General features: G+C 34.9%; 1 protein-coding gene across 1 annotated transcript in view; it reads right to left on the bottom strand.

Moving 5' to 3' along the window:
• Positions 1-15141, bottom strand: part of LOC111512665 (uncharacterized) — a 267297-nt gene that overhangs the window by 165728 nt on the left and 86428 nt on the right. The window contains exon 3 of the mRNA XM_074172897.1: positions 1221-1903. Coding sequence (XP_074028998.1) covers positions 1221-1903 — 683 coding nt within the window. The remainder of the gene's footprint in view (positions 1-1220; positions 1904-15141) is intronic.

Here is a 15141-nt window from a genome sequence, read left to right as displayed (position 1 = left end):
TTGAAATTTTAGAAGTTTGAAGAGAAGTATTTACAAGGTTCAAAATTATGTGTCCACATGTTTAAAAAATTACTTTCAGCATTTTGGAATTTGAGATCTCATGAACATTGTTTTTGTTGCCTAAGAAGTTAACAATTAGACGTAATTCATTCATTGTTAATATGTGAAACTTGGAAAAATCAGGATATGAATTATAATTATTGAGTTTCCAAATAATTATTGAATTTCCATTCCACGATGGGATGTTTCATTCCCGATTGGGGCTTTGTTAACGAGATGGAGCTGTTACTAGTTAACAATCCTGCACTGATGAAAGGTAATACCTCGAAACCGGTGATCTACTCAGCATGGTCTTGCTACTGAATGTGTCTTCAGATACGGTTTGATCTCTGTTCTTTTATAAGAACGTTGGGATAGATGAGTGTTTTGAGTTATATTTCGAAATATTTATTTTCTTTATATAGAACAAAATTGAGGTTTTCTATGAAGATATAGGTACCTTGAGAGTCGAAAAATAAATAAAATAATGGAAAATCAAATGTAACCTTAAATTAGTAGAAAAATGTAAAAATAAGTAAAAATAATAATACAATTTTTCATATTAAATGATAATCATACCGAACTGTCTTCTCAAGTGGATCTTAATTTTTATGCTGTGAGATGTTTCCAGCGAGAGAATAAAAAACCGTTATTTTTAACATCAGTATCATTATATTATAGCACTAGTAAATTCTAACACATCTTTCCCGATGATGGTAAATGAATTCGTCACTTCTCAGTTGTCACACAACTTTCAAAATCGCAAAAAGTGAGAAGGCCACTTTGATTTCTCGTCAATATCATGATGATGACTACAGAGCACTTCGAGGAACATTCGTTAGGTCGCATTATGCCGTAATGGATATAGACTAAGGCAGCAAGATGAAAGCAAATGTGTAATGGTTTCGGGCGCCTGATTTATGTTTTGGAAAAACAAATTCTCAACATCAAAATGACTCAAATTTTACACATACTATACCGAATTTCAAGCAGTAACATTATTTAATACAGACACTATTTTGAAGCAATTCCCGAAAATTGCATTTTACTTTGTGTCTAGTTTGTTTAAAATATCTGTGTGGGTGCTCATTGTGGTTTGGTTAGTTGAATGAAATGTCAGTTGTCGTACTAAATGAGACAGGAATATTATTTCGTCAAAAAAGATATGTTTCATAACTTACTTCTTGTAGAACGTCGCCATCATAAGCAGAAAATCCAACGTAAGTATTTCTCTTGTCCGGCGCGCTTTTCATAATCTTCACTTTCGCATCACTTTTTTCCTTCAAATTACTCGCACTACAAGCTTTTGTCATATGGTCACTGTACCCACTATCTTCACTCAAATTTTCCGCGGAAACTTTATCCCGTATGTATTTATTACAAGTAGGCAAGCTATCGTAACTCCTCCAAGTTTTCAAGTTGTCGAAAGATTGTGAAGCCTCAAGAGTAACGTCACTATCACTGGAATCCGATCCGGAGAACCTAGTGGCGTTATATAGCAGACTATCTTTACTAGTGTCTTTACTCCTTTGTTTCTTTCTTGTCACATCGATAGTCAAAGTTTTGTAAAAATCGCTCTCGTCTTCAGTACTGTCGCTTTTCGGACTGTTCAAACTATCAGGACTTACATTCGTTTTTCTATTATTCGTTTCGAGAGAATCAAAGCTGAACTGGGAGAAAATGCTGGGAGTGCTGGAGCAGGTATCTTGGCACTGTTTTTCCAAAGTTTCAAACTGCAAAAGGCTGCTTGATCGACTGAGTGAGTTGAGTTCATCTTCGACGTTTGGCAAGGCGAGAAAAAAATCTTGTTTTCTACGTTTGGGGGGGCAAGCAATTTCGCGATCAGAGTCACACTCTACATCATCTGAAACAAAACAAATTTATAATTTTCAGAGAGTTTAGGGGGTACAGAAAATGATAAAAAGCAAAACAAACAATTCCTGATGACTAAGTTCTCTTTATTTGAAAATTTATTGAACTCGAATTCGGGGAGATGCACATTCGAATTGTCGAATGTGCATCTCATTCGAATTACTCCCCTGGTTATCCAGAAGGATCGCCCCAAATAAATATACATGTAAACATACTCAAAGTTATGAAAGCGTTAAAAAACTATTTATAAAATTGGAAAATGAATGTATATCGCCATACTTGTGAACTCATTGTAGTTTCGGTACACAATTATTATAATTCAAACAATTCTTTTCTTGTGAATCATCAACGTTATTTACTTATTCTGTAGTAATTACTCCATTATTTCTAATATTCATTCAGATTTCAATTATTTCAAACTTCGATGTCATGAGGTTCAAAATAGAAAACAATCAGCTACCATTATTATAATACTTGTCCTACATAATTCAGCTAACTTCGAGTGCTCTTTCAAAAAAAAAACAATTTTTTCTCATGATAGAACAGACGACAAGGAACAGAACAAATCTGTGCTCAAGAATCACAGGCTTCGAAAAAGCTGTTGTGTATGCCAGATACAGATGATTTATCGACTCGAGAAATAGGCCCTAAACCAGCTATAAGTTCAGCTGTCTACCTGATAACTTTTTTTTTGATATTATATATTTCTTTGGAAACGTGACCAGTCTATGAATAAGAAAATGTAGTCCCGCCATTTTTGGTTGTGGAAATGGAGGGAGATGTCACAGATATATTTGAAAGTGTTAGTATTCTTCCTATATACAAAATATATGTTGGTCAAACTAACCGGACTATAACAGCTCGCTACAAGGAACATGTTTAACATATTTAATTTCACAGTCCAGCGTTGCACAACATGCCACAGAGAAGGCAAACAAAAAAAGCGGGAAATGTTCGAAATTGTTGACACCGGTACACGACAACAAGTTTTAAAATGCCTTTGAAAATTTAGTAATCGAAAAATGTGGAATGAGATCTATGAACGGTGATGAAGTTCCATTTTTTGCACTATTACGTACAGGTAGAAATAAAAGCTAAATATTAGGTATCAGTCAGGTATTAGTAAACAACAACAAGACAATAAAAAATACTAGGAATTCGTTCATTGACCCTCATTATGCAAGATAATGATTCGTCTAGACGCAAAAACATTAACATAGCTTGTAGCTTCTGATGATGCTAACTGGGTTAGCTAATCGCACGTCGAAAGACAACATTTTTGTTCTGGTGAGGAAAAAATGTTCTCAATAAATTAATTTCATGCCAGAGGTTCCAAATTTTACGTATCACTGTTACTTACACCTGATAAGGAAGAAAGAATACCCTCGGAAAATTCTTCTTCGGTTTTCCCCTCTCCATTATTACATTAAGGATGAGAAATCCATACGGAAAACGTTCTGAAATGATTCTGATGAAAACGTCACTTGTTTTCAATCTGGATGAGAAAAACAAGCTTTCAACTGCTCGTCAGAAATATTTTGGATAATTTAAACGACGGAAATTACTAATAGAGAAGATAAAACATTCATTTCACAAAATATCATAACCAATTTACTATACACCAATTTAGCTTCATATCTTTTACAAATATTCTGACTACTCTACTGGATTCAGCAGGTTGTGGTTCATCACTGTATTGTACATATTTTCATCGAAATCTATGGTGAATATTATTCCGAATCCAATCGTGCACTCAGAATTTTTCTAATTCTCTATCAAACGACATAGTTTTTCAAAGTTAATTTATTTACAGCTTCTTTCAATGATGAACAAATAGATTTCCATGAAATTCTGAACAGTGACAAACCAAAACCTGCTGAATTCAGTGAAATAGTAAAATTTTGATGAAACTTATGAAATTGAATTGGTGTAATAATTAAACGGCATATTTCATCAGTTCTGACTTCCATTGTCTAATATAATATAAATTGATTTGAAATCCCTGAAAAAAAATTAAAAAAGATTAACCGAAAATAACAATTTTATTAAACAAACAAAAAACTGAAATTACAAAGAAATAACACACAAGCCGGCAACCAAAAAAAAATAAAAAATTGAAATATTAATAAAAGCTGAAAATTAAAAAATATTATTAATAAAAAATGAAAAATAAAAAGATTCCAAACCAAGTTACGTCACGACGTTTCGATAGTTAGTATCCACAATCGTCTTCGGGTGATAACTGGACTTATTCCTCCGAGATCCGACTATTTATAAGTCATTCGAGAATTATCACCTATCCCATCTTTCCTCTCTTCGCTTGGTCGTTTTTCGTTTGATTAGAGGTTTCCATATGTAACTTATCTCTACGCTGGCTTGACTAAATGCGTTATTGGACAACATATATGTGGCTTCTTTGAATTTTCTCTTAAACCAGTGTTTCTCTTTGTGGATGATTTCAGCTTGAACCCACTTGATATTATGTTGATGAGTCCAAACATGCTCTGCTATTCCGGATTTGCTGGTTTCTCCTCGTTGTGTGTGTTTCTTGTGCTCAGCAATGCGAACTTTCAATGGCCTCTTAGTTTCACCGATTCTCCGCACTCGCAGGGTATCCGGTAAATGCAATACTTGATATCGCAGTCCGCGTTTGGTGACCTGGTTTTCGTGAGGCTGCTGAAGGTCATTTTTGATGATGCCTAGTTCAACGGAATGGTTACTCCAGAGTGATGATAGAACAGGCTTTAGCTAGAAGACAGCAAGAAGAAGACAGGAAGAGAAGCCGCCACAACCAGTACTTTTACTTTCCTACGCCAGAGGATTATCGGAAAGGATAAGAAGGATTGGGTCCAAGTATAATATCAGGACCTACCTGCTTCAGATCTGGGAACACTATCCGTAACAGCCTCACGAAAACCAGGCCACCAAACGCAGACTGCGATTCCAAGAATTGCATTTACCGGATACCCTGCGAGTGCGGAGAATCATAAATCGGTGAAACTAAGAGGCCTTTGAAAGTTCGCATTGCCGAGCACAAGAAACACACACACCGAGGAGAAACCAGCAAATCCGGAATAGCAGAGCATTTAGTCAAGCTAGCGTAGAGATACGTATAATATGGAAACCTTTCATCAAGGAAAAAAAACAACCGACTCCCGCCAAACGGTCATCTCCCGCTAAAACCAATGATGCGAAAAGAGGAAAGAGGGGATAGGTGAAAGATGAAAGCACTCGAATGACCTATAAATAGTCAGATCTCGGAGGAATAAGTCCAGTTATCACCCGAAGACAATTATGGATACTAACAATCGAAACGTCGTGACGTAACTTGGTTTAGAATCTTTAAATTTTTATTTTTCATTTTTTATTAATAATATTTTTTAATTTTCAGCTTTCATTATTACTTCAATTATTAATTTTTTATTTTTTTGGTTATCGACTTGTGTGTTATTTCTTTGTAATTTCAGTTTTTTTTTTGTTTATTAAAATTGTTATTTTCGGTTAATCTTTTTGATTTTTTTTCAGGGATTTCAATTTAATTTATATTATATTAGACAATGGAAGCCCGAGCTGATGAAATACACCACGAAACATTGTCAACCACCTTCAAATAAAAATTAAACGGCATATTTTTCAAATTTTATGAATTTTTTAACGACGTATGCATTTCGACATAATTATGACATAAACCATCTCAAAACTACGAGAATCCAGAATCCATGTATTCTAAATTGATCGTGGCTACTTCCACAAGAAATTTAAAAAAATGATGAGATATGTAACATTTACTTTGATAAATATAATCTCATGAATATATTCAATCGTTCAAAAGCCAAAATCAATTAATTGTCTCTCCAAATCATCTGTAAATTCGAAATATAAATCATATTTTCAGTGACTTTATTGTTCAACAGTTTGTGGGTTAGTAATGAATCTAGTTATATCCGTGAATCAACAACCAGTTGTTTTAATTATGAGCTGTCATTCCGTATCTTGTAAAAATTAAAAATGAGTGATAACGATCAAGAAATTTGTGTTACCCACCAGATATTACCGAGCAAGCAAATATTGCGATGAATAATTTTCTGCCAGCAAAATCAAGAGAAAAATTCGAATATAATTTCGAGTTGGAGAGCCAAACAAAAGGATTTGAAAATATTTTACAGACCAAAAAATACCTGTTCGCACTTGTATTTGACATTATTATATTATTTAAAACTCTTCTTATTTATTTATTCACTCACAAAGTGAATATCAATTATGTTTACTACTCATATCACAATCAGACATCACATTGGTAATTGGCAGAGTAGCTCAGCGGTAACGCGTGTCAGTTCAGACTGACTGACTGAATGAGTTTACTATCCAAAGCCATAATCTCAAACAAATATATTGTACCATTTCTTTCTAGGGTCAGTCGTAGAAAAAGTATACAACACACCTCGAGGATAAGGTCAGTAAGTCCGCTCGCGAATTATCGCACTCGGTTAGCGCCTCGTGCTTACAATTTTTCGCTCGTGGGTAATTGGCTTCTTATCCAATTTGGTATGTATTATACTACTGTACAATATGACGGTATTTGAAACTTTCATTACCGACTGAGTACAATCCTTATGACATCCCACACGGCATTAATTGAAGAAATGTCGAATTTGTTATTAAATTTATATATTCCATGAATGTCATGGGATCTTTCAACTTCCACAATCTGAAAAATTAATGGTTTTCATCAATTAACTACATATTTATGTCATTAAATATATTAAAAAGCTTTGATTAGGGCTGATTAACCTTCAATCGATTTAAAAAAAATAAAAATACTCAAATTATTATTTTAAAAGGAAATTTGAAGAAAAAAATTCCAAGTAGTTATATCAAAATCTACAATGTTTATCTCATACACTGTGAGGCTTTGTTTGCTGTTTTTATGAGTCCATTCATTGAGAGAATATATTCTCGTAAGACACACTGTAACGATATTTCTTTTGCCTTTTGAGGATTTATTTTGATTCCTGAATAAAAACTAATTATGAGTATGAATTTTTGTTTGGGGAAAAGTGAATATATCGTTGTAATGCCAAAGAGGAGTACATATTTCGGATACAGCTAGAGCAGCTTCGAGCATTTTGAAAGAATTCATGGACTAGCAATGAAATACTGACTGAACAATGCAATACTGGTCGTATTTTGCTGATACATAGACAATTATTCACTCGGTATCCACTAATTTACTGAACATTCAAAGATTTGAAATATACAGGGTGTAACTAAATAAGTGTAAAACATTTAAGGAGGTGATTCTTCATCGAAAAAAAGATAGGATCTTTCATATAAAGAAATTTCATTGGAGCATCCCTTGTTAAGATACAGCCCCTTAAAGGGGGAACATAAAATTTGTATAACAATTTTTTCACAAGCACTAAAAAAGGTACAATATTGAAATTATCAGGTTAATTTCAATATTGTAACTTTTTTAGTGCTTGAAAAATTGTTATACAAATTTTATGTACCCCCTTTAAGGGGCTGTATCTTAACAAGGGATGCTCCAATGAAATTTCTTTATATGAAAGATCTTATCTTTTTTTCGATGAGGAATCACCTCCTTAAATGTTTTACACTTATTCAGTTACACCCTGTATTGCGGAAACAGTTTCAGTGTCAATAAATCACTACAGAATAGTTATTTTCACCCAAGTGTGCATAATCGACTGAAGTGCGTAGGATGCGTTTTTCAGAGAACGCAATTTCAGTGTTTGTGGGATGGCAACCCTTGTCCCCCGGCCGCCATCTCGGAAAAAGGAGTGCAAAGGGTTTTAGCACTGTACCTCGAAAACTAACAACACCACAAAAATATTATAGGACCTTATTTGAAGCAAATTATATTGTCTACAACTTTTTCACCATTATTTTTCATCGTAAAATGTAAAATAAATAAATTATAAACAAAAATAACTGAAAATATTTGAACAAATTTTCTTCTCGGCGTTTCAACTTTTTTTTGGTCTTTTACAATAAAATTACATCAGGACAATATTATAGAGGATTTTTCAACGAATAATTTCCATTACAGATATGTTTAATTTTATCTGGGTTTTACAAGTCGTAGTTGACCGGGTTCTTGAATACTCGTAGGTTTCTTCTATTTCTTTTTTACAAACATAATTCATCATTTTCTTGATACTCCTATGTTATTATTAATTTATTATCGATGTAGAGTCTGGAGGCGCGTTTTTTAGGTGGTTTTCCTTGTAAGCCTAATCCACGACCAATTTCTAGGCAAGATAATATTGAGCATAATTATATATTTGAATGGTTTTTTTCCTGTATTGTTTTTTCATCCTCTTTGATGGTCATGCTTGCGGTTCAGGATCTAATTCAGTATTGGAGGTGAATGTTTGTGGAATAACGGGAGTTGGAATTGGCGTCATTGTGGGTAACTCATCTTATTCTATTAATTATGGTGTTTCCATGATATTACTGCAGATTTCATCAGAAATGAGGCACACTGCAGAACATCTGGGGGCTTGCTTTTCGGCAACCACACATACTTCTACAGTTTCCCTTGCATCTGCAGATAATCAATTTCAGAAGTTCGGGAGGTGCTGAAGGCTTGGAATTTTTTGAATTGGTATATATATATATATATATATATATATATATATATATATATATATATATATATATATATATACATGAAAAAATTTGGATACCAATCCTAACTTTCGAATCTCTAGCACCCCCCAAACTTCTGAAATTAATTTTCTGTAGATGCAAAGGAAACTGTGGAAGTATGTGTGGTTGCCGAAAAGCTGGCCTCAATGCTCTGCAGTAGTATGTTGTTATGTTATTGTTGTAAATCATGCTCGAAAGAAAATAAAGCCGGCCGCCACTGGTAGCCATAAACTAAACGTGACGTAGCTAAAAGAGCGCGAATATACAATGTTTCCTGCCGCTCTCGAAGCAGCGAGAATAATGCTTCCGATTTCGACGGAACTTCGATGAAATTTCTACGGCATTCGATTACGATATTCAAAAGTTGACCGCGAGCAAGTGGAAGCTACAGTGCAATACGCGAAGTGATCCAGTGGCCTCACAGACGGGGTCGCCGGACCCCTGGTGAGTGGCAGAAATGAGTAGGATGAGGGGAACTAAAACTCCCCAAAAGCCTTTGCAAAACATGCCACCGTGGACCAGCCTAACCAAGCTAAGGTGTAAGAAATCGTGCCGACAGCTGAATGGCTGTAGGTTGATATGCGGTTACGAACGATCCCCTTGGGGAACTGGGCGAAACCTCATTGTAATTAGCCTACCTCTGGTAATGCGGGGCTCTGCTAGAGGTGACCAACTCTTACCTTGCTACTCGTGGGAACACACATTAATGAAACACACACAAAAACAGAAACAACAAAAACCAATCTCGAGGCTGGTGCTGGTGAAAAGCTCACCTCAATCTAAGGCGGTGGCTGGGGATGAACAGAAATGTCCACCCCAATCTACCGCATGGAATGAGGCTGGACATAGCAGATCACCTCGTGATGTAATACAAAGGCCAAGGCGTAAGCGTATTATCGGCGCCGAGGCCAAGAGGAGAAAGAGACAGGAGTGGCATCAACTATAAGTGGACCCTCCTCCTCCCCCACTTCACCTCCAACAGCAAGGGCACTTCCTGCGGCAGGCGCCAAGAGCTCCGCCTTGAATAATAATAACTTGTACACCTCCATGGAGGGAAACCCAAAAAGGTTGAAGAAGCCGCGCAACGACAGTAATGTCGCTGCATCCTCCAAAACCCTCGCGGAGGCCACCGTGAGACACTTCAAGGCTGCCAAAGAGAGTGTGTGTTCGGCGAGTCTTGGCCTACTCCTGCCAATATAAAGGAGATGTCTCCTAGTGACCTGTCCACCTTTCTAGACAGAACAGGATGGACGATGACCTAGGAGGACAACTCCTCGGGAGGATGTACAATGGGTCACATGTGGCCTATGTGCGCCTACACTCACCCACCCTACTCTACAGATTATTCCGGTAACATTCATCTCTGACACCGAATTAGATCCTGAACCGCAGCCTGAGCCAAAGAAAATTAAGAAAAAATTGCTGGAAAACAACTTTTTAAACATATATAATATATTCAATATTATCTCGCCAAGAAATTGTCCGTGGATTAGGCCTACTGGGAATACTACGTAAAAATTATATGAATTATATGGATAAAATATATATATATATATATATATATATATATATATATATATATATATATATATATATATTTTGATTGATGCAACTAATTTTTCTTTATTTTAAGTATTTCAATATTAAATTCTACAAAAAGGATTTGAAGCTTTATATCTTCTATTAATTATCTGCGAGAGCTTTCGACAGTTGGTAGTACTGTCATCTTCTAGGCACCCTCAAACTTTGAGGGTGCCTAGAAGGTGCCAAAGTTTGAGGATGCCCAGAAGATGACAGTACTAGATGACTGTCGAAAGCGCTCGCAGATAATTAATAGAAGATATAAAGCTTCAAATCCTTTTTGTAGAATTTAATATTGAAATATATATATATATATATATATATATATATATATATATATATATATATATACACGGGAAGAAGAGGTTAATGAAGAAGAAGAAACTAAAAATCAACAACAACATTTAAATAGTAGGCAATAGAGCGTTTAAGGTCATTCTACTTCCGAACACGTAACAAACACCATTTTTACCATTATAGTCGTGATATTATGGTCGTGATTTGTTTAGTATATTGAATGTTAGGTCTTGTTGTGTTTTGATTTGTACTTGTTCCTCGATAAGTGATTTATGACTGTTAAATTTATGGATGTTTAAGTTTTCCGAAATGTCCATACGGTTTCCCTTATTGACTTGTTTTATGAGTTTTATGTTCTCTGGTGGGGGGAAATTATGTTTGTTTTGTATGGCGTGTGTTGCGAGGTTTGATTTATATACTATTGGGTTTATGTTGTCTCTTGGGGTGGCTTGCTCCTTGTTCTGTATATATGTTTGTATATATATATATATATATATATATATATATATATATATATATATATAATAGAAAAATAAGCGTAATGGTTCGTTTTTAACGTATTCTTACGAATAATCAAAAACCCGGTCAACTTCGGAGCACTGTAAAACCCAAATAAGTTGGTGAAATTAAACAAATTTGTGTTGGAGATTTTTCTTTGAAAAACCCTAATGTCATTTTATGACTAAAAAAACTTTTTTATTTTCCATTTTACGATAAAAAGTAATAAAAATGAATCTGTAGGCAATATCATTTGCTACAAATAATATTCTATAAAATTTTCTGTGTGGTTTGCTAGTTTACAAGATACAGCGCAAAAACCCTTGGCACCCCTTTTTACAAGATGGCGGCCTGGGGACAAGGGTTGCGATCCCACAAACTTGAACTTGAGCTTGTACTATATTAAAATTCCATAATAATAGGCACTGAATTCTCAGAAACATTACTGCATTAAATCGAAAACATTGTTGTCATGATTGTTGTTATGATTCTATATATTTCATCATATATAATTATATTACTACGCCACTGCAAGAGACAGATTGAGGCAAAAACGTCACAAGTTATTTCTAATAGTTTAGTGCCTACTATTTTGGAATTACATAATGACCCCCAACACATCAAACAAACAAAATTGCGTCCTCTGAAAAACGCAGCCCTAAATGTAACTTTTCAATGGGCTAATATAGAAAAACTAATCAAGATAACTTTCAGAAAATTCCTGGAATTTATTATTTGCATACGGTGCACCAACTAGCTAGAATGCATAAAAGCTGAACACATGTTAGGATACATACCCACTGTCAGGAGTTATTTGAGCAAAACAAATGCGAAGCATATTTCTTGTGAGATTTCCTTCATGCATCTGCGAATATTTGTAGTGACCTCAATGATCATGAAAAGACAATATTCTTACTTTTTCATGAGTACAAACCCTAGACTGTGTTCTTATCGACTAAAATATATACCCAGGTATTTACAACTGCTACAACTTATAAGCCTAATAAAAAATAACTTGTGAGAATGCCAATTGTGTTAATTATAAAAGTGCGGTAACTGCCAAATTCAAAATTAGAAAATCAAATTATGTGCGGTGATTGAAAAACAAAATTGGTAAATGACTTACAGTATCATTCGATTGTCCACGCTGATCATGAGGAAAAATAACCGAAATTAGAAAATGAGTATTGTTTCCCCTCTATATCATGATTAATAAAATTCTACCCAAAGATTACTTCAACAATAAATTACCTTTTTTTGTCCATCATTCAAGACAAATTTTCATATTACGAGAATTATAACCATGTGGGGAGTTATAGGAGTTATTCACTTGGTTCTTCGATCCTGTAGCTCCACCCAGTATTCTTCATATTCCTTGCCTTAGTCAAATTTGAGCTTCCTTGGACTGGGAGTTGATAAATGAGAATGAGTAATGATAATATCCTAGCTTTCTAATGGTCTATTTTTCTATTGATCTAAAACTGCAATTTGTTGTGCCACACCAACAGAAGCACAACTATTACTAACGAAATGTAATAAAAAGAACATTGTTGAAAATTACTTTCATCAACAATAACTCTACCTTTATCCAGAGTTCAAAATTGATTTTTTTATTACCCTCGCGTCAATTCCAAGCCTGTGTGACAACTACCGTACCGTTATTTGTCAGAATTTCAATTCATAAGCAGAGGCCTCTTTCCCAATGGGCATTTTGGGCAAATGCCCAGGGCCCCGCGATCGATAGGGCCCCCCTCAGATCAAATACAAAATCCCTAGTTCCTGTCACATCACCAAACGATAACCAATATTATCAAAACACTTATATAATTCGAAGAAATTGAACCTAAATTACTGACTACAATACCAACTTACCAGCTTTTACGTGCGCGAAGCTATTCTACTCTCGCCCAAAAATTAGGCTTTCCGACTTCAGCATGCTTAGATAAATTTAAATACCTACATAATGGTATACTAAGCACATACACATTTTAAAGAAAAATCATCAGTAGTACACTCATCAGTGTGACTCGCTCCATTTAAATTGAGCGAACGAAGCGAAGTATGAAGCTTCAAGTTTGAATCAACCAATTAATTTAATTGAGAAATTACATAGAAAATTAAAACCAAAGTCTCCAAACCAAATCTCTAACCTAACTGACTAAAATAATTGACCAAGCGTCTTCAATTAATTCAGCTTGGAGCCCAGCTCCCTCACCCTTTTGATTGATTTTTGTCGAAGAAGGACAAATGGGTTCATGACTGAGGAGATATTGGCGGCATGAAGTCCTTAGACATCATTACCGCCCTTCACGGGGTACCCCTACCTGGCTGGGGTGGGATGGATGAGGGCCTCATTCGACAGAAAATCGGGGCCTTCTTTATAGCTTCCCTAAGTAACTGACTAAAATCTACGAGGCCTCCACTTCTTATACTCTGGATCAACAGCCCTCCCAGCCGTCCAATACAACCATATACCTGCAACAAAATGGGGACCCGACCGGCCCACTAGGGACTCCTGTTACCGACTGCGATTTCTCTTATTCACTGTTACAAAATACAATTAAATGCATGAATATGTTTTTATCTTTAGTGCAATCTATAATGCAATTCTTACTTAACTGCATTTGTTTCATATATAAATTTTAATAAAATATTTGTTAAAGTAATTTTTACACCGCAGAGTTACTTTTGTGGACTATATTACATTTATCTATTCGTTTCATGGATTGTTAATGAAAATTATTATTTAACCTTGTTTACCTACTTTCTTTGTCTGTTAAAAATCTGTTTAAAATATGTTTTTCCGTTTTCCCTCATACGAACGACAACTCTCAGAAGTTGAGAAACTTGTACGAGCTATGGACTAACGAGGTCTTACCTATTAACGTGTGATTCCTAACACGGTTGCAGAATCATTCCAGCTTCAACCAGATAAATTATCTCGAGACAAATATCTGCTCGAGGCGGAAATCGAACCCACGGCCTTCCGACCGTGAGTCGGGCGCACTACCACCGCAGCCAATTCCACAACAATACATTATAACAAAATAGTGTTCTGTCAAAGTCATAGGGGTCTCATTATCCTATTATGCCCAGTGTTTCCACTAGGTTAAAGACGGCCCTGTTCATAAGGCCTTTGTGAAAGCAAATCTGTAGTGCTCCTATACTAGAGAACTAATGTTATTGCATATACAGTGTATAAAAGCCAATTGGAAATAAATTCATTATTTCGGTTACGGTACATATTGTAACAAAATCCCGAAACACGTCAACGGAAAAATGCTACATTCAACCCCCGTCGAATGACAGGTACAACCCCCAATTTTTCAAATGGGAAGTATAGGATTGTGATATATCGTTTGAAAGGTCTCTTCATTCTCTATTCCTTCTAACGTTCACTCATAAAATATTGCAAACCGGAACTCCACCCTATCTGCGTGATAAACTCATTTCACTATCTTTCAACAATAACAGTCGCAATCAACACCTCTTGTTTATATCCAATCATAATTCGGCTATTTTTACACGTAGTTTCTCATACATGGCAACTAAATTGTATAACACCATACCTGTAGACTTCAAACAGTTACCTCTCAAGAACTTTAAAAAAAGACTCAAAGCTCTAATGTTAACAAGTCAATAAGTTACCACAATACTGTCCTCATGCTTATCAAATAGGTTTCGATTTCCCAGATGTTGTTTTACCATATCGCGATTTTATCATTTTGTGTTATTTTATAGTTATTTTATTTTATAATAATTTATTATTTATTTACGATACCATGCATTCTTTTATAGTTTGGGTTTAAAAGCAGCTATAATAGCTGAACCTCGCCCATTCATCATATTATGTTTCATCATATCTTTCTACTGTTTATTTTTATTACGATAAATAAAGACCTGTTATTATTATTTATTTATTATTATTTATTAATAACGCTTGTGATTAGGTCGGCCACGCTTGACATGTTAAATAATGCTAGAAGACAGTTTTATTTGATATTAGGATGTTGCCAAGACGTTCGCGGTGAACATTTTGAACATCTACTTTGTTAACATCCATAGTTATTTTTCGTATTCTACATTTCATTACGTTTTGCATTACAGTTCAGTTTTTGAGAGTATTTTATCGAATTTCAGTAACCACATGATTTTAATTTATTTTATCTCAATTGTTTGAAT

This window comes from Leptinotarsa decemlineata, unplaced genomic scaffold (assembly GCF_025532065.1).
Source record: "Leptinotarsa decemlineata unplaced genomic scaffold, Ldec_3_MD MMD2_tig00000199_RagTag_RagTag, whole genome shotgun sequence".
Classification (NCBI taxonomy): Eukaryota; Metazoa; Arthropoda; class Insecta; order Coleoptera; family Chrysomelidae; genus Leptinotarsa; species Leptinotarsa decemlineata.
Note: the sequence above shows the minus strand (reverse complement) of the source record. Positions and strands in the feature narration are given on the sequence as shown.